The sequence below is a fragment of the Bufo bufo genome, chromosome 11, assembly GCF_905171765.1.
Source record: "Bufo bufo chromosome 11, aBufBuf1.1, whole genome shotgun sequence".
In the NCBI taxonomy this organism is placed as follows: Eukaryota; Metazoa; Chordata; class Amphibia; order Anura; family Bufonidae; genus Bufo; species Bufo bufo.
The window spans coordinates 19,555,945-19,577,825 of NC_053399.1; the positions used below are offsets into that span (position 1 = coordinate 19,555,945).

General features: G+C 44.0%; 1 protein-coding gene across 1 annotated transcript in view; it reads right to left on the reverse strand.

Moving 5' to 3' along the window:
• Positions 1-19,771: 19,771 nt before the first annotated feature.
• UNC79 (unc-79 homolog, NALCN channel complex subunit) overlaps positions 19,772-21,881 on the reverse strand; it is a 98,304-nt gene continuing 96,194 nt past the window's right edge. Inside the window, exons 47-48 of the mRNA XM_040411655.1 lie at positions 21,480-21,521; positions 19,772-20,025 (exon numbers count right to left, since the gene is read on the reverse strand). Of these exons, the coding sequence (XP_040267589.1) occupies positions 19,825-20,025; positions 21,480-21,521 (243 nt within the window). The 3' untranslated portion in view covers positions 19,772-19,824. The remainder of the gene's footprint in view (positions 20,026-21,479; positions 21,522-21,881) is intronic.

Genomic DNA, 21,881 nt, shown 5'->3' on the forward strand with positions numbered 1-21,881 from the left:
CTTCAATATGCCTTAAAACACATCAGCACTAAACCAAATTTAAAGAGGAAAACCTAATTAGCGCTTGAGACAATGGAATAACAAGCCAAGTCCATGTCACAGCGGGAGCCGAGCCTCCCCGGATAATCGCCGTGTGCAGGACTCCGGCCGCAAAAATTCAATTCTCTGTAATATCATTTACATTAAAATATCAGCAAAGGCTACAGGATTACATTGCGGCCCCTGACAGGGACATTCATCTAATAGAAACCTCCCGGCACTAGTACCAGCTCTTCCCGGAGATGGAGCATCGCCCAGGGCGTCTTGTGCGGTGACAGGCCGGCACATGGCACTGCGCGAAGGTTCTTAGCCCTGTAACAATTTAACACCTCAAGGTCGAAGCCTGGTCTGAAAATGGAGTTTAATAATGGTTTCTGAAAGCTTTTATGTTTCAAATTCGCACCATTTTTCAAGATCTCTGCTTGCTGTTGTTGAACAGGAATATTGGAGGGGCGGAGCCTGACCGCGCTCGATGGAGGAAGCAAGAGAGTAGAGCTCCCGCTACCAAGCCTCTATTAAACCTAGTCTCAGCACACTAATCGACCGGAATGGTGAAAATCCAGCCGAAAAACCTACTGGGCACCTTGACATCGCCGCCGGAGGGTTCGCAACTCCAACAGAACATGGAGAAATTTGTCAACCGCCAACCTTCACAGCAAGCCGGGCGCGCTCCCAAGATGGCGCCTCGGCAGATAGACGCGACCACGCTTCATCCTGACTCTCCGGCGCCTGATGGGGCAGATTTCTCCTCACAGGCAGAGGTGAGTGACCCGGTCACCCTCACCAGGAGCTACCTGGATGAGGCTCTGAATAGAGCACTGGCCCCTATAGCCGCTGATCTGACGGTCATTAAGGCGGAGGTCCGCCATATTGGGGATAGGGTGGAGACCCTAGAACAAAACCAAGACTCCCTGATAACCTTTAACAAAGCGGTCGGGGTCACACTAGACTCGCACCGCATGGCTATAAACAACTCCCTATTGCTCCTAGAAGATCAGGAGAATAGGAGTCGCAGGAAAAACCTAAGAATTAGGAACCTGCCTGAAGCTGCTGACAAGGAAGACTTGTTTAAAGTAATGGAGTCCCTGTTTGTGACACTATTAGGCTCTGACAGAGCTAGCAATGTTATTGTGGAAAGAGTACACAGGGCCCTGCGCCCGAAACCCTTGCCACCCGACAACCCCAGAGACATTATATGCGGGCTATTAAGCTTTAAGGACACTGAAGCGATCCTACAAAGAGCTAGGTCCGTGGGAGAAATTCAGCTTATGGGCTCTAAAATACAGCTATATCAGGACATTGCCTCTTCTACTTTACAGAAACGACGGCTATTGAAGCCTCTCACTGATATTTTGCGCTCCTCAAAAATCGCTTACCGCTGGCTTTTCCCGTTTGGCCTCCTCATCACTAATGGAAATAAGCGCTTTACTATCCGCTCACCAGAAGACCTGCGGCAAATATGGGAGCCACTTAATCTGGAACCCATGTTCCTTTCTTCTTGGTTGCCGATTCCCTTGGAGGAGGACTTGCCCCCTTTACAAGTCCCACAGAAGTGGTCTACAGTCAAGAAACAGAAGAATAGAAGAAACGGCGGTCCTTCCAGAATGGACACTAACGATTGATTATTGAATTAATCCCTTTTCTCTATATTTTACCTAGTTGGCATTGTATTTTGCCTGCTATTTACTTGTGCCTTATTCGTTGTCACTATATGTCAGAGCCATGTTTCCCCCCCCCCCCCTCCCACCCCCCCCCCCCCCCTTCCCATCATGGTATTTCCTTCCTTTCCTTGCAAGTAATTGTCTGGTATATACTGCTTTGAATCAGGCTGGACCTATAAGGCAAACGCTCAGCGCCTTTACTGGTCACCTTTCTACCGGTTAGTCTTTTCACCATGTCATCTGATATGGGCTCAAGTCATTTGAGGCTTGGGCAGTTCAGGCATCACATGTTATTGTTATTCTTAACCCTTAATTTTTTATGCGCAGGAACTATGCGCACATTTGGAGCCTTGAGTTTTAACAAGGTCCTTTCTGTTACTGTATGGTTTGATAAGTTGGATCATAGAGCTCTCAATTCCCAGCCTTTTATGAGATATAACTTTACAGATGTCTGACCTAAAACTGAATGTGACTTCATTTAATGTGAATGGGTGTAATAACCCCATTAAGAGGAGTCGCATCTTCCAGATACTAAGATCGGGCAAATCACAAATTGCTATGCTCCAAGAGACACATTTTAAAAAAGACAGGATCCCTAATCTAACCCGCTCCTCTTTTCGGCATTGGTTCCACGCATGCAATAACTCTACAGCCACTAGAGGGGTTAGTATCGGTATTCATAAAAGTGTCCCCTTGTGCGTGAAGGCGGAGATGGCGGACCCCGAGGGAAGGTTCCTTCTTTTGAGGGGCATATTGGGGGGTATGGAAGTTACTTTATGTAATGTTTATGCTCCTAATAACAATACTTCTAAATGGCTGAGCAAGGTCCTGCGGAAAATTTCCCTTTTTTCCTCCGGTCTGTTGATCATAGGCGGGGACTTCAATCTAACATTTAACCCCCTTCTGGATGCTTCTTCTCGCAGGTCCGCGGTCTCCGCTGGGGTGCTGAAGGGGTTACTTAGTAAACTTAGGAATATGGGTTTATGCGATGTGTGGAGATCTATGCATGCTGACAAAAAAGAATACTCTCACTACTCTCACCCCCACAAATCTTACCAGCGACTGGATTATTTTTTCATTTCAGATAGATTGCTACCTCAGGTCAGAGGAGTTGAAATACACAGCATTACGATTTCGGATCACGCTCCGATTACTCTCTCATTGGCCATACCCGGGGCTCCTAATAGAGAGTGGGTTTGGACCCTTAATCCTACACTTCTATCTACTCAAGCTGACACTGTCACATTTGAGAAAAAAATAACTGACTATTTCACTCTTAATGACCTGGAGGGGACTTCTCCTGCTTCTCTCTGGGAGGCACATAAAGCGGTGGTGAGAGGGGAGTTTATAGCTTTGGGTTCATTCCTAAAAAGGAAACGGGATAGTCGCCTGAATTTCCTGCTTGCTAAAATCTCTTCCCTTGAGCAAATACATAAAAAGTCTATGTCTGATTCTGATTTGGAGACTCTTCTGACTTTGAGAAGAGAACTAGGGGATCTTATGAATGTTAAAGCTTCTAAAGCTTACCTCAAAATTCGTCATAGACAATATGTACACGGCAACAGGGGTAATAAATTAATGTCAGCCCAAATTAAAATGAGAAATGAACAATCCTACATCACTAAGATGCGTGATAATTTGAATAAGATAGCATCTGACACTCCGAGTATTGCCAAAATTTTCAATGCATATTATTCTGCCCTATATAACTTACGTGGGAAAGAGTCCCTTTCTGTTATCCAAGACAGGAATGCCCTCACTAATTCCTTTTTATCTTCAATTAATCTACCAAAACTATCCCCTACTGACAGCGAGTCTATGACATCTCCTGTCACCCTTCCAGAAGTCCAGAAAATCCTTAATTCCATTCCTTCGGGGAAGAGTCCCGGCCCTGATGGACTGCCAATTGCGTATTATAAGAAATTTTTTCATATACTAGGTCCCCATCTAGTATCTTATTTAAACTCAATGTTAAATGGGGTTTCCCCAGCTAAACAAGCCCTTGAGGCTCATATCGCGGTCCTCCCCAAACCTAACAAAGATCCAGAAATTCCGTCCAGTTACAGACCTATTTCCCTCTTAAATACCGACATAAAGTTGTGGGCCAAACTAATTGCCCACAGAATTGCCCCCTTTCTGAAAAATCTTATAGCTCCAGACCAATCTGGATTTGTCGGGGGGCGGGAGTGCAGGGACAGCACTTTTAGGGTCCAGCTGTTAATTCAACAAGCTCTAAGATCCAAAAACAATCTGACTCTGTTAAGCACGGATGCCGAAAAGGCGTTTGATAGAGTGGACTGGGGATTTATGGTGGCCACTCTTGCTAAGTTTGGTTTCCACTCTAAGTTCATAGATGCTGTGATGTCCCTGTACTCAGCCCCTCACGCTCGGGTGAGGGTTAATGGCGTCCTATCCCCTACATTCCCCATCTCTAACGGTACTCGCCAAGGGTGTCCATTGTCCCCTTCCCTTTTCATTCTCTGTTTAGAGACAGTAATACAGAAAATTAGACAAAGCGACATCATCAAGGGGTTTAAAGTGGGTTTGACTTATCACACCGTTGCGGCCTTTGCAGATGATATGTTGATCATTATGTCAGACCCAGTCACTGCTTTCCCTGAGATTTTGAAACTTTTAGAGGAATTTGGCCATATATCTAATTTCAAAATCAATCTTTCAAAATGCTCAGTAATGAGTATTAACCTTCCCACAGACATAGTAAATGGCCTATCCAAAGCTTTTCCCTTTCAGTGGTCCACATCCCATATAAAATACCTAGGGGTCAATATAACTCCTTCCCCTAAACACCTATTCCGATTAAACTATACTCCTTTATTATCTGACATTAGGTCACAATTGGAAAATCTTAAGATCCCCTTTTTGTCCTGGATAGGCAGAAAAAATCTCCTGAAAACCTATGTCCTGCCCAGATTATTATACCTCTTTCAGACCTTGCCTATCTCCCTCCCTATTTCTTACTTAACTCAAGTCCAAACCCTTTTTTCAAGTTTTATTTGGAAAAAATCTAGGCCCAGGCTATCTTATAGTTGCTTATCTCAGCCTATGAGCAGAGGTGGTTTTGGCCTACCTGATGTTAAAAACTATTATCTGGCCAACTTGATTAGACTGCATTCAGAAATTCTCAACCCCAATTCCCATAAATTAGGTTGTCAGATAGCCAACACTTCCTGGTCCTCCTCGGAGCTGGCCAGTTTGTGGGATACCTCGCCTATATCTACAGTGGTAAATAACTTAAACAATCCTTCATTTGTAGGAATCCACAAAGCTTGGAAGAAACTTACTTGTCAAATGCCATTATCAAAAGGCCCCTCCCCTTTCACGCCAATACGCCTAATTCCTTATCTTCTCCACTCAGACTATGTAGACGTCTTTAACTTGTGGCCTAGGTTTGGTAATGTGGTAGTGGGTGACGTATTGAAGGATAAGAAGGTACCAGACATTGTGGCTTTGGAGACGTTATATAAAACACAAAAATGGTCGCACTTACACTACCTCCATTTCAAAAAGATTTGCTTAGATTATCTACAAAAAGCTCCTCAGGGGTATGATCCATCTTGGTATGATGTTATCCTGCAATCCCCTACCCCTAGAAATAAATTACTCTCATACATCTACAGCAAAAGTCTAGAACCAAAGGATAATAAATACCCTCTTTATATTACCCAATGGGAGTCAGAACTGAACACACATTTCTCTGAGGCAGATGTAAAAAGGATCCTTAACCACTCACATGGTTTCTCCCGTTGCATCTCAGTCCAGGAAAATGCTTTTAAGATCGTGACGAGGTGGTATCGTACACCTGATCTTTTGAACAAAATGTATCCTGAAGTATCAGCTAACTGTTGGAGGTGTGCTACAGGGAAAGGTACTGCTCTACACATTTGGTGGTCGTGCCCTGTTATACGTCCTTTTTGGGATATGGTTGCCAATGAAGTGAAGAACATTTGTTCCTCTAATACGGTCCTTTCACCAACTGCTGTTCTTCTCAACCTTCCGGATCTCCATTGTCCTGTTAGTAAACACTCTTTAATTTCTCACCTTATTTCTGCTGCCAAATTACTTATCCCATTAAAATGGCTCTCTGCGCAACCTCCAACCGTGCAGATGTGGAAGGAGAAAGTCCAAGAGATATGTAGAATGGAGGAATTGTCTAGCTGGGAGAATTTATCTCATGATAAGTTTATGATTAAATGGGCTAAATGGTTTGAGAAATCTTGAGATGTCACAATCCTTATATGTACTTTATGTCCATGTCATCTGTGTTGTTGCTCTGAACTCATAATTGAGGCTTCTTGTGTATATCATATTTGTATTATGCTCTATGTTATATGATCCTGGGGCGTGTTCCCCTATGTTGTTTTTATGTTTTTATGTTCATGGTACACAAAGTATATTTGACTTAATATGCTTAATAAAAAGAAATTTGAAAGAACAGGAATATTGTAGATTATATCCAAAGGTTGAAACCAAACACTTGTCACAGGAGAGGATTTGTTACAATGGTATAATTCAGTCTGGGCAATGCTCTGTAGGATATCCAGAATGATACAATGTATCAGCGCAGATTTAATGTAACAAACGATCAGAAAAGGATTCGATGACTTCCCTCCAAGATAATTTGAGCTAATTGCGTCTGGTTGCTGCACATTTGCCCATTGTGCCATGCCATTTACTGTATGTGCTTGTCCAGGATGGAGGGGGAGATTATCCCAATTCTGGGACTGAGACCCCAGCCTCATTGCAGGCACCTATAGGAGAGATGGCCACTAAAGTCTATGGAAGCTATGGGGACAGGCAAAGCTATACTCACCACTCTGAACCTGCCAGCTCCCACACCCCCACTCTGATCCTTTATCCGGCCATAACGTTCCCATATATGCCGCCAATCATGTGCACGTACCACTGAGGCCAGCGATTAGCTGCGGCAGTCACATGCGGTATTTGAAAGATCATTGCTACAGCTAAGAACATCATGTCATGGAGGCATTGGAGCAAAAGGGTCTCAAAGTATAACTATTTCATTTTATTTTAACAACCTCCCTGCCTTTTAGATACATTTTTTCTGACAGCCCCTTTAAAGCAAGACTCAGACTCTGCACTCTGAATTCATCACCATATAGAGGGGTAGATGAAGAAGATAAAGAAGTGCTGCAACAGTGACATCTGGAGGCGAATGGTGGATACTGCATAGTGAGTGCAGCTCTGGAGTATATAATACAGGATGGAACTCAGGATCAGTACAGGATATGTAATATATTGGCACAGTGACTCCACCATCAGAATAGTGAGTTCAGCTCTGGAGTATAGCACAGGATGTAACTCAGGATCAGTACAGGATAAGTAATGTAATGTATGTACACAGTGACTGCACCAGCAGAATAGTGAGTGCAGCTCTGGAGTATAATACAGGATGTAACTCAGGATCAGTACAGGATAAGTAATGTATGTACACAGTGACTGCACAAGCAGAACAATGAGTGCAGCTCTGGAGTATAATACAGGATGTAACTCAGGATCAGTACAGGATAAGTAATGTATGTACACAGTGACTGCACCAGCAGAACAATGAGTGCAGCTCTGGAGTATATTACAGGATGTAACTCAGGATCAGTACAGTATAAGTAATGTAATGTATGTAGACAGTGACTGCACCAGCAGTATATTGAGTGCAGCTTTGGAGTATAATACAGGATGTAATTCAGGATTAGTACAGGATAAGTAATGTATGTACATAGTGACTCCACCAGCAGAATAGGAAGTGCAGCTCTGGAGTATACAACAGGATGTAACCCAGGATCAGTACAGAATAAGTAATTTATTGTATGTATACAGTGACTCCACCAGCAGAATAGTGAGTGCAGCTCTGGAGTATAATACAGGATGTAACTCAGGATCAGTACAGAATAAGTAATTTATTGTATGTACACAGTGACTCCACCAGCAGAATATTAAGCTCTGGAGTATAATGCAGGATGTAACTCAGGATCAGTACACGATTTTGATAACCAAGACCAGATTCCTGGGCATCAGTCTGTTTGTGGCAGAGCCAGAGGTGGCACAGCTGATGGACAGGGCTCTGCTACCTGACCAGGCTTTGATGTGACCTCTTCTTAGACTCTTGACTTCACAGACCTCGTGCCTCAGAGACAGCACTGGGGTCAGGAGCGCTCGTCACCATCACTGCCAGGATGTTAAATATTCACAAGCTAAAACCTCTCTGTTTAATAATACATGCAGCATTCAGGCCGAACGCAGCGTCTCCGGGTGTCCATCAAAATGTGGCGTACGCTGGGGTTTCTGAAGATGATTTCCCTGCTTAAGCTCCTGTCAGAGCAGAGGGAAAATAATCCAAGAAATGACAGATCCTTGTATAATATCTGGTCACAGCGCATTAAAGAGCACCAACCCTAAAATCTAATGGCCTGAAAATATCGGCCTAAGGAGTAGCATTGCTGGTGACAACCACTACAGTGACCACAAGGGCTGTCCCAAGAGCTTTCCTTCTACCCTGAAGGACACATAAATCTACATGATGTAAAACTATGAATACCTTCTACCTGTTTAGATGGCAGTCTTTACTGTGGCTCCGGGATTCTATTCATACACCAAGAGAATGAGTATGAACAATGTTATCAGCAGAGCTGCATTAAGGTTTGTGGATGGTTTCTGGGCAAAGAAATTTGGTGGTAAGCCCCATTATACCAGACCCCCTAAATAAGTCATGTATGGAAGATGTGGGTACTCATTCATGTGGCCCTCTCCACTGAATTCTGTGGGAGTTTTAGGTATAGCTTAGCCAGTGAGGCAATAGGATGGATACATTAGAATAAATAGATGTATAGATACCGTAGATAGTACCCTAGGATCCCAAGGGGATGGAGACCTGGAACATGTGACCCTGGTGCTTCCCTATAACGTGGCTCTGCTGACCCTCATGGCTGAATGTCTCCCCCTATTGTAGTGACACTTTTGACTAGAGGGAACCCACCCAATCTTTCTACAGGTGTTTGGCCGTGTAAGGGTAAATTTGTCCTATAATAATTCCCCAGGGGAGCATCTATGAATAAAAGATGGATCACCGGTCCTAGAGAAGCTTCTCTTACAAACATCAATCAATTTCTGTCTGACGCTAATTGATTAAATCATGTTTGTCATATGATACAATGTTCTTGTCAACTCCTGAGAGTTACCGCGTGTTGTATTATTACAAATGTCTGGTGATTGCAATGTCCTTCCCTGAACGCAGGATTCTTCACGATGGAATCTTTAAAGAGTTGGTAAATTCAAGACAACGACCTTGAGGACATCTTGTTGCAAGCAGTGGTGGGGTTCATAGAGGAGTTCTAGCAAGTAAATCAGGGCCTAATGCATTAAGTAGACCCATACCAGAGTCAAAGACGTTCTGTAGGTACCACATAAAGCTCGAGCCAAGGGCACATGGTTATGTTGACCTGACCTTCATGTCTTTGGTCTTGTGTGACCCTCCATAGGGCTTCTCTTCTCCACACCATCCTTAGGAAACTAGGGAAAGGGCCAGAGGGTCATGTCATCTTTCTGTGTTTTGAAGAGGTCACCAACCACCAGCCCACCTTGTCATGGGATGGTGGGGTCTGATACCATAAAGCCACTCTAGCATTCAAATTTTAACTATTATTGCAGGACCCCATCTTCTCTGCATTCGCCGTTGGCCCCCTATTGGGTGATGAGGTTTGAATGGGTTCAGAAATAGGTGCTCATAGATGCTGAAGACCCATGGATGCTTTCAAATTTCTCCATGACGCAACAACAATGAAGGAATCAACTGAATATTCATGGTTGGGGATGGTGAACCTTGACGAAATAAGATGATGACCACCATCTAACCAGACCAGTTGGGTGATCGCATAGTTTGTTCACTTGTGGTAATTCTGGCCCATGTAGGTGTCCTAATCCAACAATCGGGTGAAAATCAGGGATGAATATGTCATGTATGGTAGTCCCAAAAAGAAGACCCTCCAGTGAGTTTATATTTAACCAGTGACCGCTATTTTGCTCTTTGATCTTCACAATCTGAAAAGATCCTTGGAATCATTAGTCATCTAAACCTCTGGTAATAAGATACTAAGCTCCTGGGGATGACAGTGTCTTCACTGTAGATCTTTTGGGTACATCAGTCCATGCAGGCTGCTCTGGAACCGCTTGTTTAATACACCATAAATATATTATCCCATCATCTGTTTCGCCTTCGCTCTGTATGCTCTTGTTTACGACTCCCATAAAATACATCCCCTGGCAGTCAAATGTTCATCTTGCAGATTTATGGCTCAATGGTACCAACCGTTCATGGCCATAAACTCCAGAAGATGTTCGTTAGCGCTTTTTCCAGGACAGTAAATTTTACAGCTCCTCTGTGCCGCATTCTCATGTGGTCAGCTGGATTTTCTGAAGGCCTCGTGGATTGTAAATAATGTGGATTTATGTCAATGTGACATCTGAGAACAATCACAGGGATGGAGCCATAGAAGCTCTACAGATGAGAGAGATAGAGTCATGGTGACACAGCCATTATGGCCTAGCTAGCTTATATTTTGCAGCCTTACAGCTCCTCTACTACTGAGGGGACATAAATGCCTGGACCCAGGGTAGGATGTTCTCTAGAAATGTTCTCTAACCCTCCAGGCTTCAGCCGCACAGACAAGTGCCCCTCAAACCAATAAGCACTTTATGTTGAGTGGGAGGAATGGGAAGAGGATATCCACGGTTGCCACACCACTGCAACATCCTCCACTCTGTCATCACTAATGGCTGCCATCTTTTCAAAGATAGCCATTTAATCCATTCTAGTTTTAACTGTTGCAATGGAGAGGGTGGAGGTTTTCCAGCTTGTATGTATATAATATGTATATACGAGTTGCAAGAAGGAAGAATGGAGCCAATTTAAAGGGGGCAAATCTCATTCCGATGGGGCTCACACCCAGAAGGCATACTGTAAGTGATTTATGGAATGTATAGCCTAAAATATCGGTCAAGACAAAGCAGATGGAGGTCCAGAAAGTACTGACAACAGGGCAGGCCCACCAGGTGTAGTACACAGATCCCATCATCGCACAGCCCATAAAGCACAGTGCTGAGACTGATGGATAGAGACGATGTAAGCGCTCAGGGACATAGTATGCACTATGAAGAACTTGATTTACCAACATTTTTTTATAGCAGGATCGCCACCTAGACACAGGCATCTTTTGGTGGATATCCTCATGCCATCTCAGCATGAATATGTAAATCCAGCTTTAGTCTTACTGGTATAGGCTCTGTGGACCAGTAGAGCACTGATGAAGAGATAGGAGCCAAAAGATCAGACTCCAGCTTGACCAAACTAGAAGGAGGTTAGCGAAGGTAGCGATAGTCCTCCTAACCATTTGTGAAGGTACATTACAGAATGTTTAATCCTGGGATGGGTTTATGGGCCCAAATAAATCAAGAAATGTCTCAATGTAGCCCCTGAAACTCTTTTATAGCGACAGGAAATGGCACAGTGTGAAACAGATAAATCAGACGCGGGTGGGACATTATTTTAACGGTATGTACTCTGCCGATCCAGGACAACATGGGTGAATCCCACTTAGGTCACACTTGATGGAACGGAAAATGGGAGGGTAATTCGCCTGGTATATACCATTCAGAGTAGGTGTTAGAAAGATCCCTAAATAGGACAATTTGTCCCTGCGGATAACGAAACCAAAGTTTGGTTCTAGTAGTTGAACCGCTGGATGAGAGATATTACAATATATGGCCAATGATTTGGTTGCAATACCAAGACTTTAGAAAAATCGGTGAATACCTTTCATCGATTAGGCACTGAAATTATCGGGCTAGTTAATAAGAGATCATCAGCAAATAGGTTCAGTTTATATTCCTGCACCTCGATCTCAACGCCTGAAATGTCCGGATTACCTCTAAATTAGCTAAGGGCTCCATGGCCAAGAGGACAGCCCTGGCGTGTTCCTCTGCCAATCAAAATGGGTGAAGGATGGAGAGAGGTAAGTTTCAGAAAGGTCTTAGGATGAGAGTATATAGAACGGAGGACCTCCACAAACGGACCGTGGAATCCCATACAGTGCAAAACCCCAAACGTGTAGTCCCAAGAAAGACAATAAAAGGCCTTTTCTATATCTAATGAGAGTAGCATGAGAGGTTTAGTTTGCTTATTGGACCTGTGGAGAACATTAAGAAGCTTGCGGATATTGTCAGGAGCTTCGCGCTGAGGGATAAACCTCACCTGATCGGTATGGATCAGTCCTGGGAGTAACTGGTTCAAGCGCCTGGCTAATCTGGAAGTCAGAAGTTTGGCATCTAGAGAGGCACTCTTTATGGGGTGACTCTGGATGGCACTAATTATAAGGGCACTCTTGACACAGTTTATGGAGACCTTCAGGCTCTTGGTGAAACGGTTTATTAGGTGCTCTGTGGATGCCCCTATGGGCAATTAATGGGACTTGCAGAATCAGTCTACTATGAAAGACAGTAAATATGGGGGCAGTTCATGCCTAACATTGTTTATGGGGGCGCATTTGATGGTACGATTTAAGGCGAAGCATACATTGTTTATGGGGGAACTCTTGTTAACTTTTAATGTTAATAATTATGGATGTACACTCTGTCTTTACCTCTAGGAACACTATCAAATGGGCAGTAATTATAGGAACACTATATATGGAGGACACTAGTTATGGCAGCACTATCTGGAGGGCACTGATTATGAGGACACTTTTTATGGTAAGACTATCTGGAGGACACTTATGGGAACACTACCTAGAGGGTACTGGTTATGGGGACACTGATTTTGGGAGCACTATCTTGAAGACACTGATTATGAAGACACGATCGGGAGGACACTGATTATGGGAGCACTATCTGTAGAGAACTGATTATGAGAACACTATATGGAGGGTTATGATTATGGGGACATTATCCGGAGGACACTGATTAAAAGAACAATGGAGGACACTGATGGTACGCACACTTTCTGGAGGGCACTGATTGTGGAAACACTTCATGGAGGCCACTGATTATGGAATTGCTGCCTGGATGGCACTGGAGACAATATCTGGATGATACTGATTGTGTGGACACCATTGATGTGGACACTATGTGGATGGTGCTAATTATGGGCACACTATGAGTGCACTATGTGGACTGTTCGTGGTGTCATCTTCAGGCTGCCACTATTTCTGGGGTCACCACAGCTGTAATAGGGCTCTAAATGGGATCTAGAACCCACGTATGAGCAGTTCTAGAGTGCTGGCATCTATAAAGAACACAAGAGCCTTCTCTGTAATAAATAATACGGATTTATTTCATCTGAACACATTTCCAGTAAATCACACATAATAACTTCCTTTATTACAGTCATTGACATAAAATCTCAGAAAAGTAAACCACTTGTCTCGATCTTTTTTTTTTTTTGCTGGAACAAAAACAAAATGACAGACGTGGGGGAAGAGGTAACGGGCAGAGACCAGACCCGGGCCCACCCCAAAATCCAGTGACAGTGGGTGACCACCCCCACCCACCAGGTCTTTGTAAAGGTCAATTTAGGCCACCAAATGTTCTTCAGCCCTTATTATCTCTTGTGTCTACATGTGGAGCAGACTTTATTGCCACACGAGCTCCCGTCTGGTAGAGATGACCACATAGCAGAATGCGAGTTCCGCCAATTCTCCCAAAAATTATATTATTGGCGTTTCTTGAACCAAAAGTGATAAATTAGTGCAGAAACAAGCGAATCGATCAGCTCACTGGGGCCCAGGCCATTATGGCTTCAGACACAGCGCCTTCACCTTTTATACAGGAGAGTCACGGACTGCGCAACATAGTCTGCTCCACCTGTAAGTCACGTAACGACAACTGGATGCAACCCCCTCAGACGACTACAAATGAACTGCACAATGCTTAAGCTTCCATGAGGTCCTTTAAGGATGAGAATGCTTCAAGCAACAAAAAACTAAACCACGAAAAACAGTGAAATACAACATAAATGACAGCACATCATGTGATCATAAAAAGACATATTAAGCACAGTTCTCCTACTGGAATTCTAAGTGCACTTTAATGGCGCCGACACCACGGTCGGCTCAAGAGGAAAGCAATAACATTGTCTGCTCTATTGCACTGCATTCTACTGCTCCCTGATACTGGTGGACATGTATAGTATATGAGGAATATAAAGTACACCGGGGCCACTGGGGCCCCATAGAGCACAACGTGTCAAGGAAAGGTTCAGTGATGCTGCCCCATTGCCAATTTAATGTGCGTTTGATGCACCGTTGCCTTGTCGTCCATAACAGCCAATCAGGGTTGAAACTGAGGAAAACCGAAAGACAAAATCTGATTGGCTGCTACCAGGAACCAGGCTGTATTCTTTAACCGGGCCATATCGAACATAGCGATTCCCTCAGGGCCAATCAGTTTTATCACATTTCAACGCTTGTAAGGAAATGAAAGCTGAACTCTGATAGGCTACTATTCACTTGTAGTAACCAATTAGAGCACTGCTTCCAAGGTCCATTCTGCACAGGTAAAATGAAAGAAACTATCTGATTGGCTGATAGGAGGTTGCTATGGTCCAGTCAGCAAAATTGAACTACAGGCCCTGTTGCTTATAGCAACCAATCAGAATCCAGCTCTCATTTGAATAGCGCAGCTTAGAAAATGGAAGCTGTGCTTTGATTGGTTGCTAGGGGCAACCCATCTCCTCCATTTTGTCTGCACTTGTTTTTATACAAGACTGAAAAAAAATACACAATTCTGACAGGAATAGGCTGCCTACCACATATAAAAAACTATGAGCGCAGCTGGGGCTACACGGCGATGCCGTTTTCATCCTCTCGGCTCACAGGCCTATATGGTGTATTTTACACCAAAGTTGACAGGCAAACTGCTATGACGTAGATTTTCAACATGACTTTGTGCCATTTACTCCAACTCACTCATCAAAATTAACCAGTGAGGTGAAAAAGAAGCAAGAAAAAGTTCAATGCGACTGGCACAGGCTGAAGGAGCATGTTGGGAGTTGTAGCACTACTGGTAAAAAAACATTTACGTAAATTTTACGCATCAAAATGGGCTAACACTATCACATGATATGACTAGGAATTACGCAGCACAGGAACACGCAACATGTGTCCTCAGCCTCACGGACCATTGGATGCCTGGGAATATAATATTTGATAACGCTGCGCTAGATATATATATATAATAGACTATAAATTACCTCTTACACCTCATTATAGGCTTATAATAACATCTGGAATACATTATTTGTCATCATAGAATCTAGGAAACATCTCTAAGCAACTAGAACCTGAGTGGCGTCCATATTAAGGGTCTTTATGAGGTGGATAGGTGATCAATAGCTGATCGGTAGGGGTTCGACTCCCGATACCACCACCAATCGGCTGTTTGAAGAGGCCGCTGCCTCCTCACAACATATGTAGCACAGCGCCATACACTCTATAGTGGCCGTGCTTGGTATTGCAGTTCAGGCCCATTCACTAAAGACTGAACTGCACATAGGCCTTTGTGACTGTCACTGGCCTAGCAACAGTCGGCAGCGCTCACCGGAGAGTCGCGGCCTTCTCAAACGGCTGATTGGCGGGGGCGCCAGGAGTCAGACCCCCCCACCGATTACATACTGATAGCCCATCCTGAGGAGGCCTGTGGTCCGCATTTTGCGGCCAAGTATAGGACACGTTCTACCCTTTTGCAGAATGGACATACGAACGATAAAAGCGCAAGGATCAGGCTACTTTCACACTGGCGTTTTGGCTTTCCGTTTGTGAGATCCGTCATGGGCTCTCACAAGCGGTCCAAAACGCATCAGTTTTGCCCTATTGCATTCTGAATGGAAAAGGATCCGCTCAGAAGGCATCAGTTTGCCTCCGTTCAGTCATCATTTTCGCTCTGGAGGCGGACACCAAAACGCTGCCTGCAGCGTTTTTCTGTCCGTTATGTGGTACGGAGCGAGACGGTTCAGTTCTGGCACACAATGCAAGTCAATAGGGACGGATCCGCTTTCTCTGACACAATAGAAAACTGATCCGTCCCCCATTGACTTTCCATGGTGTTCAAGACGGATCCGTCATGGCTATAGAAGACATAATACAACCGGATCCGTTCATGACGGATGCATGCGGTTGTATTATTGTAACGGAAGCGTTTTTGCAGATCCATGATGGATCCACAAAAAACGCTAATGTGAAAGTAGCCTCATCTGTGTGCTTTCCGCATCCATATGTCCGTTATGCAAAAAGATATTATATGTCCGCAAAAGTGCAGACATTTAAGTATATGGGCCTGCAAAAAAAATAAATGTATACAGCACACAGACCATATCTGTATTTTGCAGATTTGGAATTTGAAGACCGGAAAACGGAAACAGTCGTGTGAACGAGGCCTAATGGTCAATTTGGAAAAGGGTAACCCCATAAAATGACCTAATTGCTGGGAACAAATTGCTCTGCAGTTAAAATCCTTTTCAGTGCGGTCACACTCTAGAACTGTCTTCTTAAAGGCACCTTCAGGGGCATTTTTATATGATAAAATTTTACTTATTTTGCGCTAAAATCATTTTTTAAGTTGGCCTTTAATAAAAATGTTCAGCCATTTCTGAGATACAAGGGTTAAAAGTCTGTTTTCTTTGAATCCCATCATCTGACGGCTCATGTGTAGCACTTTTTTCTGTTTTCCTGATCTCAAAAGACTTATTTAAAGGGGTTATCCAATCCTATATACTGACCCCACATATGCCAGGGCCCCTCACAGTGAATATACTTACCCCGGTCCCTGCGTCGTTCCTGGTCCCCGCACCGCCGCCGGGTGACGCTAGGGAGGCTCGTCCCCGCCTGCCATTGGTTTTCATCCGCGCACGGGGAGAAGCAGCAGCACAGGAGCGGCGCAGGGAGCCTTTAAGCAATATTCTTATCAGTTTGATAATTGAGGTATAAGGAGTGGTCATGAAGCCAGGAAATCAGAGATAAGAGCTAGACATGAGGATTAAAAAAAGAGACAGTGACAGCATGCAAACTGACTGATTCTTAACCCCTGTTTCTCAGAAATGGCTGAACATTTTTAATAAAGACAAATTAAAAAAAAAATGCTTTTTTGCCCAAATGAGTAAAATGCATTCATAAAAAATTTGCCCTGAAGGTGTCCATAGCCTTTAACTCCCACTGACCCCATTAAAGAGAAACTGTAAATGCAGCTTTGGCTATGACTGGAGGAAAAAAACACACCATGCGAGTCAAAACTGATACAAGGTAAGTAAAGCAAAGTATTTACCAAAGATCACATTTTCTGTAGATTTTAACTGTGCCGTTTCCCTAATAATCTCATCAGTGACGTACGGGGGTAACTTTTGCTGATTAGCTGTTCAATTATTTTTATCTAATTTTCGGCAAAAAGAAACGTAATTTTAAAATTAACGTGGGTGAAATATCAGGAGTCTCAAAATCTATTCACATTTTTACAATTAGAAAACCCAGCCTCCGTATAGAAATAGTATATATGGTACAGCTATGAATACACTGCGCGGTCCTCTGTATATACAGACATGTACAATATTGCGCAGACTGACGAGTGCAGCGGAATCTAAAGCAGGACACATTATGGCGCCCATATAGCTCCGTATTTCTTATATTTCCTATTAAAAAAGAACTACTCAGCTTCTTCCTTTTTCATATCTGCTTCTGGCAAAGCTGGGTGCCAAATAATATGTCTGCTGTTCCAGCTGCTTGGTTGTCACCCAGCCTTTCCAGACCCCTGACTGACAGATTGATGTTTAACGGATTGAAGGCGAGGGTAATTCTGCTTCTTTAAAGGGCATCTGTCAGCAGTTTTGTACCGATGACAATGGCTGACCTGTTACATCTGCGCTTGGCAGCTGAAGGCATCTGTGTTGGTCCCATGTTCCTATGTGCCCGCATTGCTGAGAAAAATGATGTTTTATTATATGCAAATGAGCCTCTAGGAGCAATGGGGGCGTTGCCATTACACCTAGAGGCTCCGCTCTCTCTGCAACTGCCTGGCCTCTGCACTTTGATGTGATGACATTTAAACTGCCTGACCCTGTCAATCAAAGTGCTGAGGGTACAGCGGTTGTAGAGAAGGCGGAGCCTCTAGGTGTAATGGTAACGCCCCCATTGCTCCTAGAGGCTCATTTGCATATATTAGAACTTCATTTTTCTCAGCAATGCGGACACATATGAACATGGGGCCAACACAGATGTCTTCAGCTGCCAAGCGCACATGTAAGAGGTCAGCCAGTGTCACAGGTAAAGATGCCCTTTAAGAATAGCTTGGTTGCTATGCTTCACTGTCCCTAGCAACCAACATTCTGCATAAGGTCTGTTCACACTGGCATCTGTTTCTGTTTTTAATTGCATACCACAATTATACTATTCTGACTGTCACAGGTATCAGTAACCTGACAGGAACGCCAGCAGGTGTGAATTGGGCCTGAGATCGTCATCTGTGAATTACATCAAAACAAAGATGGCAGCAGTGACATTGTATCCAATACTGGAAGTTCAGAAGTTCCAGTGGATCGACCCCCGTTTACTTTATATCTACGCGTTCATCTTCTCGGGCCCGGGTTTAAGATCTGTGCGGTGGTTATGACCTGACGTTAATTCATATTCCGAGCACATTTTACCGCTGTTATTTATAAGCGGAATTACAAAGTGTCAGCTCTTTAATCTGTCACCTCCTCCGCGCTCCGCATTCCACAGGACATCAATTGTGATTGAACTGGTTTGATAGAAGACGCACAGATCAGAGAGTGAAAGGAAGCGACTCCGGTGACATACAAAGCTGTGAAGTATCGCCATGGATTAAAAAGGAACGTGGCCATTAATGAGCACCATGTTACAGGATACAGATAGAACTACCAGAGACAAAGAGCGGGGTCACCGTGCATGGAGTATAATGCAGGATGTAACTGAGGATCAGTAATGTATGTACACAGCGACTGCAACGGCAGAATAGTGAGTGCAGCTCTGGAGTATAATACAGGATGTAACTCAGGATCAGTAAAGGATAAGTAATGTATGTACACAGTGACTGAACCAGCAGAATAGTGAGGGCAGCTCTGGGAGTATAATACAGGATGTAACTCAGGATCCATAGAGGATAAGTAATGTATGTACACAGTGACTCTACCATCAGAATAGTGAGTGCGGCTCTGGAGTATAATACAGGATGTAACTCAGGATCCGTAGAGGATAAGTAATGTATGTACACAGTCACTCCACCATCACAATAGTGAGTGCAGCTCTGGAGTATAATACAGGATGTAACTCAGCATCAGTACCGTAATGTATTGTATGTACACAGTGATTCATGGCTCCACTTTTAATGTAGATGACGTTCAACAATAAGGGGTCCTCTTAACTTCATTACAATGACACCATCCGATTTAACAAGACCCTTACGCTGGCTCAGGCTGATAAATGTAACTATTAATTAGATAATTCTGATCATTCTAAAATCAGTCAGTAAAAAACTCATGATAATAACATATTCACCGCAGTGGTGAACGGGTAAGATGCGGCAGACATGACCGCGGCGCAATCCATTCCACATATTATTAAACTCGGTGTCTTTGGTATGTGTCCCTAGACTGCAGTGCAATGCCTCCCTTCATGGCTTACAAAATAAAGGTCCACGGGTGGACTGAGCCGTTAGGGCTATCAGACAGTACCCCGAGGCTGAGATGTGAGGCCAACACCTCCTCTTCCACCCAATTAGTCAGGCTCAGTATCTCACCCAGTTCTCACTTCACCCCTGACCTTTCCTAAAAGCTATTAACCCCAACCCTTCTGCTTTATGGCAACAGGAAAAAACATCTCCGTCATGTGACCCCCTGAATAGACCACCCGGTCTATACAACACTACAGGGGGTAGAACTTCGATGCAGCCTCTGAGGACTGGATCACTACAGGAGATAGAACTGCAATGCAGCCTCTCAGGACTGGATCATTACTGGGGATAAAACTGCGATGCAGCCTCTGAGTTCTGGATCACTAAAGGGGATAGATCTGCAATGCAGCCTCTGAGGACTGGAACACTACAGGGGATAGAACTGCGATGCAGCCTCTGAGGACTGGATCTCCACCTGCGCCATCTTAAACTGAGTACATTGGAGCCATTTCTTCAGAACCCCCGAGTTGTGGCTGAACTGCACCGAGCCTTGTAACATCCGCAGGTTCTGCTGGTTTGCACTGTTCTGTATTGCCTGGAGGCGCAGCTGCAGCCCGGCTGATAAATGCTGAACAAAAGAGACACATAATAATTACACTTAGGTTTGCCAATACTCTACTGAAAGAAATAATCAGTAACTGAGGATCAGTAATGTATGTACACAGTGACTGAACCAGCAGAATAGTGAGTGCAGCTCTGGGAGTATAATACAGTAAGTAACTCAGGATCAGTACAGGATAAGTAATGTAATGTATGTACACAGTGACTCCACCAGCAGAATAGTGAGTGCAGCTCTGGAGTGTAATACAGGATGTAACTCAGGATCAGTACAGGATAAGTAATGTAATGTATGTACACAGTGACTCCACCAGCAGAATAGTGAGTGCAGCTCTGGAGTGTAATACAGGATGTAACTCAGGATCAGTACAGGATAAGTAATGTAATGTATGTACACAGTGACTCCACCAGCAGAATAGTGAGTGCAGCTCTGGAGTATAATACAGGATGTAACTCAGGATCAGTACAGGATAAGTAATGTAATGTATGTACACAGTGACTCCACCAGCAGAATAGTGAGTGCAGCTCTGGAGTGTAATACAGGATGTAACTCAGGATCAGTACAGGATAAGTAATGTAATGTATGTACACAGTGACTCCACCAGCAGAATAGTGAGTGCAGCTCTGGAGTATAATACAGGATGTAACTCAGGATCAGTACAGGATAAGTAATGTAATGTATGTACACAGTGACTCCACCAGCAGAATAGTGAGTGCAGCTCTGGAGTATAATACAGGATGTAACTCAGGATCAGTACAGGATAAGTAATGTAATGTATGTACACAGTGACTCCACCAGCAGAATAGTGAGTGCAGCTCTGGAGTATAGTATAGGATGCAACTCAGGATCAGTACAGGATAAGTAATGTATGTACACAGTGACTCCACCAGCATGCACTCAGCTGGGATCCATGTTTTGTTGATCCGCCATTTGCAGCCAGCAAAAACAGATACAGTGTTGTGCAGGAGTCCTTAAAGGGAACCTGTCTCCGGGATTTGGGGTATAAAGCTGAGGACATGGGTTGCTAGATGGCCGCTAGCACATCCGCAATACCCAGTCCCCATAGCTCTGTGTGCTTTTATTGTGTCAATAAACCGATTTGATACATATGCAAATTAACCTGAGATGAGTCCTGTATGTGAGATGAGTCAGGGATAGGACTCACCTCAGGTTAATTTGCATATGTATCAAATCGGTTTATTGACACAACAAAAGCACACAGAGCTATGGGGACTGGGTATTGCGGATGTGCTAGAGACCATCTAGCAACCCTTGACAGAATCCCTTTAAGGTATTGCTGGCCCCGCCTACTTATGTTGCCCTGCCCTCTGTCAATTGGGACTCGCCTACAACATGGGGGCCACTTTTAAGTTCTTTTGCAGGGCCATTTTAAGTCCCCAGTCCGTCCCTGGTATGCATCTAAATAGCAGTCCATCATCCATAAAAAGAAAGCGGTCGCTCACCTTTATATTAGAATGGATCATCGGTAACCACATTGGTATCAACTGCGGAAAAAGATACAGAAAGTTAATACAAATGTACACATGAAAAAACACAACCGAGTAACTGATTTTCTCTTCTGGAGATAAGCGGCGCCGATGGTAACTCGAAACTAAGTGGCCCAGTTCACTTCAGGGTGTGATCACTACGAATAATGAAGGTGGCATTGAATGCAGATCACGATACGAAGGCTAAAGCCCCATGCACACGAACGTTGTTTGGGTCCGCATCTGAGCTGCATTTTTTTGCAGCTCGGATGCGGACCCATTCACTTCAATTGGGGCCGCAAAAGATGTGGACGTGTGCTGTCCGCATCCGTCGCTTTGTTCCGTAGCCCAGAAAAAAAAAAATAGAACATGTCCTAT